Source organism: Coregonus lavaretus (assembly GCF_964263955.1).
Source record: "Coregonus lavaretus genome assembly, contig: HAP1_SCAFFOLD_347, whole genome shotgun sequence".
Lineage (NCBI taxonomy): Eukaryota > Metazoa > Chordata > Actinopteri > Salmoniformes > Salmonidae > Coregonus > Coregonus lavaretus.
This window is the reverse complement of record NW_028162446.1, coordinates 334,126-348,765: the sequence shown is the minus strand read 5'-3', so window position 1 is coordinate 348,765 and position 14,640 is coordinate 334,126. Positions and strand designations below refer to the sequence as shown.

General features: G+C 39.2%; 1 protein-coding gene and 1 long non-coding RNA gene across 3 annotated transcripts in view; one reads left to right on the top strand and one right to left on the bottom strand.

Annotated features, from left to right (window-relative positions):
- slc1a4 (solute carrier family 1 member 4) overlaps nt 1-13,852 on the top strand; it is a 32,146-nt gene extending 18,294 nt beyond the window's left edge. For both annotated transcript variants that reach the window (XM_084193961.1, XM_084193962.1), the window contains exons 6-8: nt 1,451-1,645; nt 11,807-11,941; nt 12,505-13,852. In XM_084193961.1, the coding sequence (XP_084050087.1) occupies nt 1,451-1,645; nt 11,807-11,941; nt 12,505-12,754 (580 nt within the window). In that variant the 3' untranslated portion in view covers nt 12,755-13,852. The remainder of the gene's footprint in view (nt 1-1,450; nt 1,646-11,806; nt 11,942-12,504) is intronic.
- LOC311119235 lies at nt 1,885-9,729 on the bottom strand. The gene is made up of 2 exons (XR_014611927.1): nt 8,886-9,729; nt 1,885-3,374 (listed from the first exon to the last, which is right to left on the bottom strand). It is a non-coding gene; the product is annotated as an uncharacterized lncRNA (long non-coding RNA).
- Nucleotides 13,853-14,640: the final 788 nt, after the last annotated feature.

Below are 14,640 nucleotides of genomic sequence, written 5' to 3'. Positions count from 1 at the left end.
CTTACCTGTCTAAGGAAAGCATGACAACATCACAGGCCAGGGCAGGCAGGCATACAATGGCTACTGTAGATTAACCACTATATCACTTCAGATGAACCACTATATCACTTCAGATGAACCACTATATCACTTCAGATTAACTACTATATCACTTCAGATTAACTACTATACCACTTCAGAAAATGTGAGTAATGCTAAAGGTTAATGAGTGAGAAGCCATAATGTGAGTAATGCTAAAGGTTAATGAGTGAGAAGCCATAATGTGAGTAATGCTAAAGGTTAATGAGTGAGAAGCCATAATGTGAGTAATGCTAAAGGTTAATGAGTGAGAAGCCATAATGTGTCCCTACTTTATGGTGTGGTGGTGGGGCTGCAGGTAGCTTAGTGGTTAAGAGCGTTGTGCCAGTAACCGAAAGGTCGCTGGTTCTAATCCCTGAGCCGACTAGGTGAAAAATCTGTCGATGTGCCCTTGAGCAAGGCACTTAACCCTCATTGCTCCTGTAAGTCGCTCTGGATAAGAGTGTCTACTAAAATGTAATGTAAAATGTGGTCATGCTGTAAATCAACTGAAACTACAACGTACAGCCACTGCTCTCCAAACCGACCAATCTTTAGGAGGCGTTGAGTGTTTGTTGTATTTTAGCCTTGTTTGTGTACACAATCCCTCAGATTAACAGCATAGGAGTCAGATCAGATCAAACATACAAAGCAGCCAATCAACGTACAAACAGTAATAAACAGTAATAAACCAAGTGTGACCTGGTTACCCAGTAAATCCCTCCACCTCTGTGAACCCAGTGCATTAGCAGTGCATTGCTAGCAGGCTTTATCTCCAAGGCTTCATTCCAAATGCTACCCTAGTCTCTCTATAGTGCAATACTTTTGACCAGAGCCTGCACACACACCTGGGCTCTGGTCAAAAGTAATGTCATTTGGGACACACTCATTGTCTCCAAGTATTCTCTGCTGTAAGTAAGCTGCTGTAAGTAACCTAACCCTTTGGCTGATTTGTTCCAACCTCAATTTTCAGACTATGGACCCCACCACCTCTCTATCTAATCCATGGGGAGCCAGGACATTCCTGAAGGGTCTTTACCATAGAGATAGAATGAGTAGAATGGCTTGTAACCTCTGACCTCTATTCATTCTAGTTCTGTGGTATTTACCCTCTGTCTGTATGGAAGGATTTTGGTTCTATGTAGCTGTTTTCTTTGGGTTGCTATCTCTCTCTCACTTGTTCTCTCTCTATTTCTCTCTCTCTCTCTCCCTTTCCTTCTCTTGCTATTCAATACATCTTTACTTGCAGAATACTCATGTAAATACTGTCAAAGCAGAGGAATTGAAGTTGCCAGTAAAGTACTGTAAAATGTTCCAGATTAATATGCTGTAATTAAACAACTGCTTCCTGTATTTGACTGGTCCCTCCCTCCCTCCCCCTCTCTCTCCTCAGCTCGGCGACCCTGCCCTCCATGATGAAGTGTGTAGAGGAGAACAATGGAGTGGACAAGCGGATCAGTCGTTTCATACTGCCCATCGGGGCCACCGTCAACATGGATGGGGCGGCCATCTTCCAGTGCGTTGCGGCTGTCTTCATCGCACAGCTCAACAACGTAGATCTCAACGCCGGTCAGATCTTCACCATCCTGTGAGTGGGGTGGGGACAGAAGGGATGGTGGGGTTTGCAAAATTCCCAGGTTCCCAGGTTTTCCAGAATTTCTAGTTGGAAGATTCTGGGAATCACGAGGGAATAAGCAAGAAATCTGGAAATGTGGGAAAGTTACTGGATTTTTTCAACCCTATGTCTGACACACTGTTAATGTATTGTTGTAGAAACATTTTACTAGATAATTAACTCAAAAATATCTCTCAAGACATCAGAGCCTGTGAATTTAAGAATTTAGACTTTATTTAAAAAACAAAGCCGAGCCTTTTTCCAAAGAGACAAAGACTGTCCCTTTTTCGCCAAGAGCTCAATTTTATAGCCACATGTACAAACATTCCTAACTTTTTTTTAGTTCGTACCACCCTCTCATTCGATCATTCTATTGGCTGCGTGCCTAGGCCCCTTCTCAAAAGCCCCTTCTTAAAAAACTAATGTAAATGCAAACCAGATGTCTAGAACAACCCCATGGCCTCAGTTTAAAAACCCCTGTAAAATAACACATCATATCCTTAATGTCTATATTCATTATTTAAACATATATCTGGATTATAAAATATCAAACATGTTCATTCTGTTTCACCATTATCATTTCATAATACATTATACAACATTTATCATTCATCATCCTCTCCAGCCCCTGAGATGATGTGCATGTGGCCATGTGTCAGGTCATAAGGTCATAAACATAAAGAAACGCAAACACTAGCTCCATTGTTACTTCTATCTCCACAGCCATCACGTCATTCACATTCCTAAACCAGCTGCAGAAGTTTTCATGAAAAACACATAATTATCTCTGCTCTGAATTCAACTGGCTCTCAATCCATAAACACTCCAAGGCATATAGATTTTCAATTTTACAACAGATCCATGCTTATTACTAATATTATTATTTTACCTTTGACCTTTCCCTACACTTACCTTCATGATACATAAAATAACACCACATATCCCCCCTTTGGGACATTATAATATTGTCCCATCAATACAAAAATTAATTACTCATATCACAAGTATTATAACAATCAAAATAATCAATATCCATATCTAATCAATTAATTGCCATGTCAACATCACTAAGCATTAATATTATAAGTTATTCAGATCAGTCAGTCCACTTATAATTTATAATCATAATCAAATGAATTACCCAAAACAACTTAAAATGACAATTCTTAATTAGTCACCTTTGTTCCATCATTCAAGTTAAAACTCTCACCTTGGCCCATCAATACTGGCCGAATGTACATGTATGTTATAATAATTCTAGCATTACCTTCCTCATAACAAGAATTACATCAGATCAGTACCCTAATGCATTGTCCAAATTACTATAAATTTAGTAGTGTATAATACCTCCTTAATCAACATACTACCTCAACTAACACTCCTTCCTCTACCGGCACTCAATCTTCTGGCGTCTTCATTATTCTTCATTATGTTGTTCATAGTTCATCTTGAATTTCCAATAGCAATGTCCCAATTCCAATGTCACACCTGAACCACCACACCTCCACCCTCATCCTGTTTTGTCCATGTGCAACCCAGTATATTGCTTTGATTTGATGCAGAAGTGGGTCGGACAGGAACATCTTCAACGCCTTTGTTGTTTCCTCTTCAGCCAAGTAGAGGATTTTTGGTTTTTATTGAGGTTTACACCGTTCTGAGCCAATTGATCTCTGCAATGCATTACGACACCATCCGTTGTAACCTCAGGAAAGGACAGATCATAACAGTTCAGTTGAGTTAATTTCCAATCCAAAACATCCCTAGTAACATCATCTACATGACAAATCATTATGTTTCACATTTTCCCTTGAATTCTTCCCAAATTATATAACCCAATTGTTTTATTGTAACATTCCTATATTTTTCTTATACTCTATTTGACATTAAGTTTCCCTTTCCTTGTTCCTATTCGAACACTTGCTTATACTTCTCTCTTCTAATAACACTTTCCCCTGGAAATCTAACACCAAATACTACATCAAATTGGTTATCTAAGTCTTGGACTGTTCTCCTTATGTCTATGATTCACTTGTCTCTTTCTTTCATTATCTTAAGGTCACCCTACCCCATGTGACTTCCCCATACTCTTTGTGCTAGTTTCTCACACACCAATACTATTTAACCCTAGTATTTTAATAGTGATCCCTTCCTGTATTTTTAGTTATAGTTCCTGCCTGTGCAAGAATCTACATTCTACTCCTGTCTATATCCCTTCTATGTCTTGTTCTTCTGCTCTTTATTATTATCATCAGTACTCCATTCCCCTTATTCTCAGGTAACTAGTCAAATACATATAAATCAATGATAAGGATATCTGGTGCATCTTGGAGATCTGGAATCTCTCAATCATCAGTTCCCTCACTCTGGTACAATGGTTAAGATGATACCCAATACTCCCCTCTATCCGTACCATCGTTGGTATAACCTGGACAACAATATGTAAGTCACTTCTGTTGTTAACCTTCCCCCATCACTAGGATCTCCGGATCAGCCAAAGTCCCTCTCAATCTATCGACATCGGTCTGTGAAAAGTGTCCTTCTATCAGCCTTCTCATAAGGAAACTCAGAGTTACTGCTGCAAAAACACAAGCACAGACACACACAAAAAACAACAATACTACCCAATGGCTGAGGTTGGAACACTCCTATAGTGGAAAACATTAATCTTAGTATCTGTCTCCACCAGTTTTACCATCATTAAGGCAGCCAACAACACCTTTCCAGCTCTTTCTTCTGTAGTCTTTTGCCATCACATAGTCTCCAGGGCACAGAAAATACTCAGATTATCCTACTCAGTTGGACATAGCTATCTTCACCCATGAAAATAAAATCTTAAGAACATTGTTATGTTAGGTGAGACACAATATGCTACTCATGTCCTCTCATCCGTCAAAAGAAGCCTTGAGATTATGAAGCACACCTGCTTCCAGCTTGTTGTAGTCCACCTCTACACCATGCCTCCTATCACAAAAACAAAAATGATTTAACCTAACCCATAACACACTATTACTACTGCTTACATCCTTAATACACCTTGCATATTTCCCCACAAAACCATAATAAACCATTAAAACCTCTAATAAATCCAACTTCCCCCCTTGGACACATACATCACATCGTGATTTATGTGTACAAAAACAAAACAAAACAATATTGCCTATCAAACCTAAAATAATAACTAACTTTAAAATAACAACCCTTGAGCATATCTTTACTTAACTGTATTCCATAACACTATTCAATGAATACTTCTCATTCAGGACTAACTCTCTCACTACATCCTTATCCTGTTTAGACTAATTTATATATAGGATTTTTCCAACTTGTAAACTTCTTCACAATTATCCTTATTTTATCTAACCCCTTAATTCAGCATGCCTCTAGAATTCATAGTGCGGTTGATCAGATCACACTATAAAGCCAGGACAGATTTCAGAGGTCATTGAAATCATTCAATGAATTGTTTCATCCTATAGTATACTACTTCTAACAACCATCAAAACCTTTCATAAATGTTGTAATTCCTTATTACAGCTCTTTTCAAAATAAATCATACATATTTACTTATCCCTCAGTAAATAACCCCCTTACATGTGTATGCCCCTTTAAGATATTTCACTTCCATCCTGTCAAAAAACCCCAAATAGAAATAAAAATCCTATACAACTAACATTTCATACTAAGTAGTTTGTTTGTGGTTATTTGAACACCATATAGTAAAACAATAACCAAACAAAAATGGCCAGGCCTTATTTATTTTTGTAACTCCCTATGACAACCTAAAAATAAAACTACTTAATTTTACTAACTAGTTCCACCCTAGCCTACAGACTTTTCTAACCTCCCAATAAAGAAATCCCCATGTTCCTGGAAGAGAAAGTATACATGTCGTTAACATATAATCATCAATCCAAAGATAGTAATTACACACAAAACATCATAAACCTATAACCCCTTTTTAGTAATTTAAACGTCGCAAACTGTTGCATCGATGTTTTCTTTTTTTTTTCCCCAAATATAAACTTATTGTTTCATAATCCAAAACCCATAAAAAGATGTCTACTTAATCCATCGAGTCAACAGCAACAACTACCTCCCCAGGTTCAATGTACTATAAACAATTTATCATTATCTGAAGTAATAAAACATCATCATAACTCACTGCTGTTTAAACAAACAATATAATGTCATAATAAAATGATCAATTATCAAATATCGTTCCTTATTCAACTATCGAGACATGTTCTTCATTAGTTAATCGTCTCCACAAAGCAATACTACCTAATAACATATTCTCATTCTCCTAAATATAAACCAATAAAACATCCAATTCACCAATATGCTATTTCAATTACTATGTTATCCTATTCGACATAGATTGGTAGGACATCTTCCCTATAATGTTATCAACGAAACCAGTAATCCACATCAATAACATCAATGTAAAAGATTTGCTTTCTGTCCCCTACTGGATTCGAACCAGGGACCCTCTGCACACATTGACAACTTTCACCATAAAAGTACCATTACCCGTCGCTCCACCAGTGCCACACAAAGCATCTACTTCCAGTTCATAGAGCAAATGACATCACCCAACGAAAACCACACTAGCTTTCACCGCTAACCAGCTAGCAATCTCCTGCCGATACCATTCCACGACCTCCCACAAACCACGCGATCCCCGTACACCTAACGTACCCATAACGTCCATTATAGCGCTCTCATGTTTCAGCAAGTTTAACATCCACAGAGAAAAAATGGAAATTCTTCAATTTTTCCTAGCAGACGAAATAAAACCACTTTCAAACAGCATTCTGCATTTACCTCTATCATAGGGTTTAAAAACCCCACTCAACAACATTAACCATCCTAAATTGCCATAGTAACGTCATGTTTGGTTCAATATATCTATTACCATATAAGACATTCACTTCTCCATGCGTAGCAAACTATATCCTATTTCTCCTGTAATCAACTAAAATCATAGCCACACAATTAAACCATCACTCCGCCATTACAGAATGAATTAACTATCCTTGCTATGTAAGCTACAAGTAACACCAAACACTTGCTATAGTTTACCATCATATATTTAAATAATCAATTTATCCCAATCCAATGTATCTATAGACATATCCCACTATTGCCATTTGTTTAATCTAGCAAAACCTCATTCAATGACTAAAAATTACTACCACGTTGTCTCCTCTCCATTAACATTTTAGCAGATGCTCTCTTTCCAAACAACACTCAATTCGTGAGCTCATACATTCCTTTACTTATACTAGCCCCCCTTGGGAATCGAACACCCAACCCTGGCGTTGTAAGCACCGTGCTCTACCAACTGAGCTACAGCCACAGATAAGCGTATAGCGCCCTTTTCTGATAATGTTATAATTGTAGCCTATTGCATTACTTTTGTTTAAAATATACGTTTGTTCAGTCAATAAATCTAGAACCCACTATAAATGGGTGCTTATTCACTCAGCATAATAACCAAAGCTCTTTGCATCCCCTAGTTCACGTAATGAAAATACATTATGATTCTACAATTCACCAAATATTCGCATACACCACTGGTGACGCAAACCATAGAATAAAATAATAACAATTAGAATTTTGTCAAATAGATGTTTTCCATCCAACTATTCAAAATTTATTTAAATAACTATTTCAGCTCGATACAGTCAAACAAGTATGACTCTCTTTTTACCGGAAACTAATTCATGCTTTTAGTAAAATCTATTCACATCCCAACAATAGCTAAACTATACTTAGAAAACCTAGACTCTGTTCAGCGATGCAGAATCCATGCTTTATCGAAATGACAAGTTAATCCTCTTTTATTCCAATGATAATAGTCAGTAGTATTAGTATCTGGAACATACCACACTTTATCAGAAAATAGTTCTGTAGGACACAGTTCTCACACGCTCAACGTAATCAACTTAGCAGTCAACAAGTCAAACCCCACATTCATTGATTTGGAAACAGATCTAACAACCTAACCAAATGAATTATATATCTGCTTCTGAAATAATATATAGTTTATTATTATGCTTAATTCTACCACATGTCCTATGTACTCTCTCCCATTTCCACATCCACCTACGTTTTTGAACAAGTCAACACCTATAATTTTATTATTTTACGTAGTCAATTTATCATAATACTGCATTACCTCTAACGTTTCTAAATATATCGTCCAAACATACCCTAACAGATGTATCAAAATACAATGCATAGACGTCATATGACCATACCAATAAACGTGACCTGTTCCTCCAACAGGATTTATTCTACCCCTCCTGGTAACGTGAATTTTCTACACTCAGTTGGTCAATGAATACCCACGCACCATTTATTCTTCTCTTTCCTAAGTGATTGGGCACACCCTTTCTCCATCAGACAGAAGCTTCAAACAACCTCAAATAGATTTCCCTTCCTTACAGAAAGACTATCTACTTACAGGATTTAATATTATATTCTCACTCACACAGATGAGCAGACCTACTCTATATATAACACTTTATCAAAATTTGGAAGCCCTTGTAGCTATTTAACCCGTTCACCTACTCAGGATGACCTAACTTTTTTCCTGATAGACCCTACATAATATTGACATCATCACAACACAGGATGATTCACTACTTACCCGTACAGACCTCTAACAAAGAATTTATCATCAGAGCGGTATCCGTAAGTAATCTTGTCTGTTCAGGCCAATGGAATGCTAATTATAGCCCCCCAAAGCGGTATCCACAAGATTTCTATTTATACTACACTTTCCTAAGTGACCTGTCAATTCTGCCCTAATTTTTCTGTTACACTTCCTCAACACAGAAAAAGAAGCGGTATTACCCCAGGATTTCTGCCTACCTATGCAGTCCTCAAGACGATTAACGTCTAAAGCGGTATCTGCAGGACTTAACCTGTTATTGTCTGATCGCTCAACCAGCCGTACAACCACCCATGTCCAAATGACCCAGACAGAGCAATCAGCAAGATGAATCAACTGAATCAAATGAATCAAATCAATTGAACAGACGGTTCAGACAAACAACAGCAACATGTATTCTTAAATTCAAAAGCTCCTAGTGTCTAACTTTCTGGTTCTTAAATTTGGAGAGACCTACTTGGTATTTCTTTAGATGTTGCCGAGTCCCGGATCGGACCACACAAACTTTATACTATTTTAGTAAGAACTTCTTACCTTTTTAAAAGCGGCCGCTTTTGTTTGTATGGTCCGTCCAAGCCGTTTCACAACTGCAAATACATACCGTCACTGATCCCTATCAAGTCCCTTCGTGGTCGCCAATTATGTTGTAGAAACATTTTACTAGATAATTAACTCAAAAATATCTCTCAAGACATCAGAGCCTGTGAATTTAAGAATTTAGACTTTATTTAAAAAACAAAGCCGAGCCTTTTTCCAAAGAGACAAAGACTGTCCCTTTTTCGCCAAGAGCTCAATTTTATAGCCACATGTACAAACATTCCTAACTTTTTTTTAGTTCGTACCACCCTCTCATTCGATCATTCTATTGGCTGCGTGCCTAGGCCCCTTCTCAAAAGCCCCTTCTTAAAAAACTAATGTAAATGCAAACCAGATGTCTAGAACAACCCCATGGCCTCAGTTTAAAAACCCCTGTAAAATAACACATCATATCCTTAATGTCTATATTCATTATTTAAACATATATCTGGATTATAAAATATCAAACATGTTCATTCTGTTTCACCATTATCATTTCATAATACATTATACAACATTTATCATTCATCATCCTCTCCAGCCCCTGAGATGATGTGCATGTGGCCATGTGTCAGGTCATAAGGTCATAAACATAAAGAAACGCAAACACTAGCTCCATTGTTACTTCTATCTCCACAGCCATCACGTCATTCACATTCCTAAACCAGCTGCAGAAGTTTTCATGAAAAACACATAATTATCTCTGCTCTGAATTCAACTGGCTCTCAATCCATAAACACTCCAAGGCATATAGATTTTCAATTTTACAACAGATCCATGCTTATTACTAATATTATTATTTTACCTTTGACCTTTCCCTACACTTACCTTCATGATACATAAAATAACACCACAGTATCACATGCAGTATATACACTGTATATATTGATGAATCTTTCTTGTTTTAGACATGTAGTCTTGGTTAGAAGGGACATTATATAGTACAGTGCATTGGGAAAGTATTCAGACCCATTGCCTTTTTCTAATTTTGTTACGTTACAGCCTTATTCTAAAATTGATTAAAATGTTGTTTTTTTCTCCCTCATACGTCTACACACAATACCCTAAATGACAAAGTAAAGGTTTTTAGAAATGTTAGCAAAAATAAATAAATAATAATAATTAAATATGACATTTAAATAAGTATTCAGACCCTTTACTCAGTACTTTGTTGAAGCACCTTTGGTAGCGATTACAGCATCGAGTCTTCTTGGGTATGACGCTATAAGCTTGGCACACCAGTATTTGGGGAGTTTCTCCCATTTTTCTCTGCAGATCCTCTCAAGCTCTGTCAGGTTGGATGGGGAGCGTCGCTGCACAGCTATTTTCAGGTCTCTCCAGAGATGTTCGATCTGGTTCAAGTCCAGGCTCTGGCTGGGCCACTCAAGGACATTTAGAGACTTGTCCCGAAGCCACTCCTGCGTTGTCTTGGCTGTGTGCTTAGGGTCGTTTTCCTGTTGGAAGGTGAACCTTCGCCCCAGTCTGAGGTCCTGAGCACTCTGGAGCAGGTTTTCATCAAGGATCTCTCTGTACTTTGCTCCGTTCATCTTTCCCTCGATCCTGACTAGTCTCCCAGTACATGCCGCTGAAAAACATCCCCACAGCATGATGCTGCCACCAACATGCTTCATCGAAGGGATGGTGCCAGGTTTCCTCCAGACGTGACGCTTGGCATTTATGCCAAATAGTTCAATCTTGGTTTCATCAGACCAGAGAATCTTGTTTCTCTTGGTCTGAGAGTCCTTTAGGGCCTTTTGGCAAACTCCAAGCGGGCTGTCATGTGCCTTTTACTGAGGAGTGGCTTCCGTCTGGCCACTCTACCATAAAGGCCTGATTGGTGGGGTGCTGCAGAGATGGTTGTCCTTCTGGAAGGTTCTCCCATCTCCACAGAGGAACACTGGAGGTCTGTCAGAGTGACCATTGGGTTCTTGGTCACCTCCCTGACCAAGGCCCTTCTCCCCCGATTGCTCAGTTTGGCCGGGCGGCCAGCTCTAGGAAGAGTCTTGGTGTTTCCAAACTTCTTCCATTTAAGAATGATGGAGGCCACTGTGTTCTTGGGGACCTTCAATGCTGCAGACATTTTTTGGTACCCTTCCCCAGATCTGTACCTCGACACAATCCTGTCTCGGAGCTGTATGGACAATTCCTTCGATCTCGTGGCTTGGTTTTTGCTCTGACATGCACTGTCAACTGTGGGACCTTATATAGACAGGTGTGTGTCTTTCCAAATCATGTCCAATCAATTACATTTACCACAGGAGGAATCCAATCAAGTTGTAGAAACATCTCAAGGATGATCAATGGAAACAGGATGCACCTGAGCTCAATTTCGAGTCTAATAGAAAAGGGTCTGAATACTTATGTAAATAAGGTATTTCTGTCTTTTATTTGTAATACATTTGCAAACATAAAAAAATAACTGTTTTCGCTTTGTCATTATGGGGTATTGTGTGTAGATTGATGAGGAAAATGTTTTATTTAATCCATTTTAGAATAAGGCTGTAACGTAACAAGATGTGGAAAAAGTCAAGGGGTTTGAATACTTTCCGAATGCACTGTATATCCATTGCTGCATGTATAGCTGTCTCTGGTACCACGGGAGTTCATCTTTCTATTCCCTAGGTTGGCTTGGTGGGTGGTGTGTTGACTAATGAAATATAATATGTCTGTGGTTGGCTCTGACATATCTGCTACACTGGAGTGTTGTGAAAACAGTAGGTTTTTAAACTGCTACACTGGAAGTGTAAACGGCAAAGGTTACGTGTAGCAGTGTAGCAGGCTGTAAAGTATGCATCAACTCTGGTGAGGATTAGTAAAGCCTGCTGTGTGTTGCTGTTTGTCCTCAAGTGGAGGTTATAACTCTGCCTCTGTCCCCACAGTGTGACAGCCACAGCATCCAGTGTGGGCGCAGCGGGCATCCCAGCCGGGGGGATCATCACCATCGCCATCATCCTGGAGGCTATCGGCCTGCCCACCAACGACCTGTCACTCATGCTGGCCGTCGACTGGATCGTGTGAGTAACACCTGTATAGTATAGAGAATCTATAGAGCGCGCACACACACAGACACACACACATACACACACACACAGACAAGCACACGCACGCGCACACGGACAGACACATTCTTGTACACACACATGGACACACACACACAAGCACACACATAGACACACTCTTACCAATGTACTCACTCAGTCATTTTGGCCAGCTGCTATATCAAAATATCAGGCGTTAATTCCAGTAACATAAACTAACAGTAGACCTGTACTGAAATAGATGTGTTCTGCATAGCAACTGTGGTTATGTTACCTTAGATGTATGCTAACAGTCAAAGATGGCTCCTGATTCATCTTATCAACTGTGGTAATGTTACCTTAGATGTATGCTAACAGTCAAAGATAGCTCCTGATTCATCATATCAAACTTGATATACTGCTTAGCTTCTGACAAAAAGTATCCTAATAAATTGTTTGTGTGGGTACATCTGTGTGTGTGTATGTGTGTGTGTGTGTGTGTGTATGTGTATGTGTATGTGTATGTGTGTGTGTGTGTGTGTGTGTGTGTGTGTGTGCAGGGACCGCACCACCACCGTAGTGAACGTGGAGGGAGACGCCCTGGGGGCAGGGATCCTCCACCACATCAACCAACAGGAGATGAAGAAACAACAACAACTGGACCAGGAGCTAGCAGAGGTTCTGGTGGAAGCGGTAGCCAACACCCAGGCTGACGAGGAGACCTCCCCGCTCGTCACACATCAAACCCCGGGTTCAGCGGGCGACCAGTCCCCCAGGGAGACCGCGGAAGCCATTGAGTCTGTGCTGTGAACTCGTAAACCAACTGTGAATTCCGTCTCTATGGTTACAATCGGTGGTGGCTGGTGGCACTTTAAATCCGAGGATGGGCTCATAGCAATGGCTGGAACGAAATGAATGGAATGGTATCAAAACAATTCAAACATATGGTTTTCTTTGTGTTTGATATCATTACATTCACTCCATTCCAGTCATTATTATTAGCCGTCCTCCCCTCACCAGCCTCCTCTGGTGTCTAAGGTTACGACAATGCTGCTGCTACTGCTGACACGACCAAGTCAACCGAATCGACTCTGAGCACCTTTACTATACCTCTTAAAACAGTTCATGAGTCATTTCACTTCTAGGAAAGCAGTGCCAGAGATAAAGTTCTCGTGAGGTGAAGTCATGTTTGTTTTATATTGTGGTACTTCCTATTTGGAGTATTCTAAAAGTGTATTTAAAAGCCACAAGAAGGTTAGCCTAGCCCTTTAGAATGATTCTTGCTCAAATTGATTTCTGGTTTTGGATAAGGGTGGTTGGTCTATTTGACATAGAATCTAAAAAAGGGAATCTCTCCTAACCATGACGTGGCTGTGACCTCACGAGGCAGATAGGAAGGAGAATCATTAACTAACTGACAGAGTTTTTTTGTTTGTTTTCTGTTGATAGTCGACCCAGAACGTGAAACATTAACACCTCGAATGACAAAAGTCTCTCAAATATTTGGGGTAAATATTAGGGAAGAGCCTTTTGGTTTGCCTTTTGGTTATGTACTAGAACCTACTGACCCAATGACCTACTATGGTGACTGTCTGTAATATTGGATTTGGGACCATAAGGATCTGTGTCGATATAGTGCAGGTTCAATTAGGGGCAAATCCTAACTTCTACTTAAGTAGAATTTTCACTTAGTCTCACATTGACATCAGTACATGACTAAGTGGACATTTGTCTTAAATGGAAGTTAGGATTTATTCCTTAGGCAATGCATTGAAATATGGTGGTGAGCACACTCCATTTACTAAAACGTTAAAGTGCAGACCGAGGACAACAAGGGCTATCCTATCCTTCTATTGTTGTGAGAATGGATGACTTTCAACCGTAAGTTGCCTCCATCAGTGATGTCCCAGACCCTTGCTAAATGGGTTTCATTTACTGAAGAAACCAAACCATGCGTTCTTTGGAACTTTTTCTTTTTGGGATTGAGAGGAAGCATGGTCAGACGGGTTGTATCACAAATTGGCACCCTATTCCCTATATAGTGCACTAACTGACCCATAGGGCTCTGGTTAAAAGTAGTGCACTATGTAAGGAATAGATAGCCATTTGGGATGCAGCCATGTGCATTGGTAAAGGCATGCTCTCATTATTGACTCCTAATAGTATTTATCTCTATCCTTGGACATGAAGGAAATGGCCGAAGTTGTTAGAGCAGCCTTTTGCTGTTGCTAGGTACATCTATACAGTCTATGGGATACATGTATGTTTTACAAATTACTAAAATGTTAAAATGTACAAAATAATGATCATATTACAGTAGTGGTTCTGCTGACACCTAGTGGTGGCATGGCTCAATGTTTTGAGTTCTGGCATGAGAATGGAGCAAGCATGTGAAAGTACAGCATTGTTATGGTATTTATTAATTTGGTCCTATATGGGCCAATGTGGACTATTTTATCTGTGGTCAAATTGATTTCTTATTTCTTTGTAAAGAATCAATATGTCTGTTTGCTAGAAATGATTTACTCAGACCTATGGGGGGGGGGGGGGAATGTTGTACTAACTCACTAATGTACCAACTCTGTTCCACAATTGCACTTCTACTCAGACCAATCATTTGCTGAAGCAGTTTTTAGGTGTTTTAAATTGAAGGTTGTTCCTCTAGCAAGGAAAAGTATATGTTATTAACTTTTTTT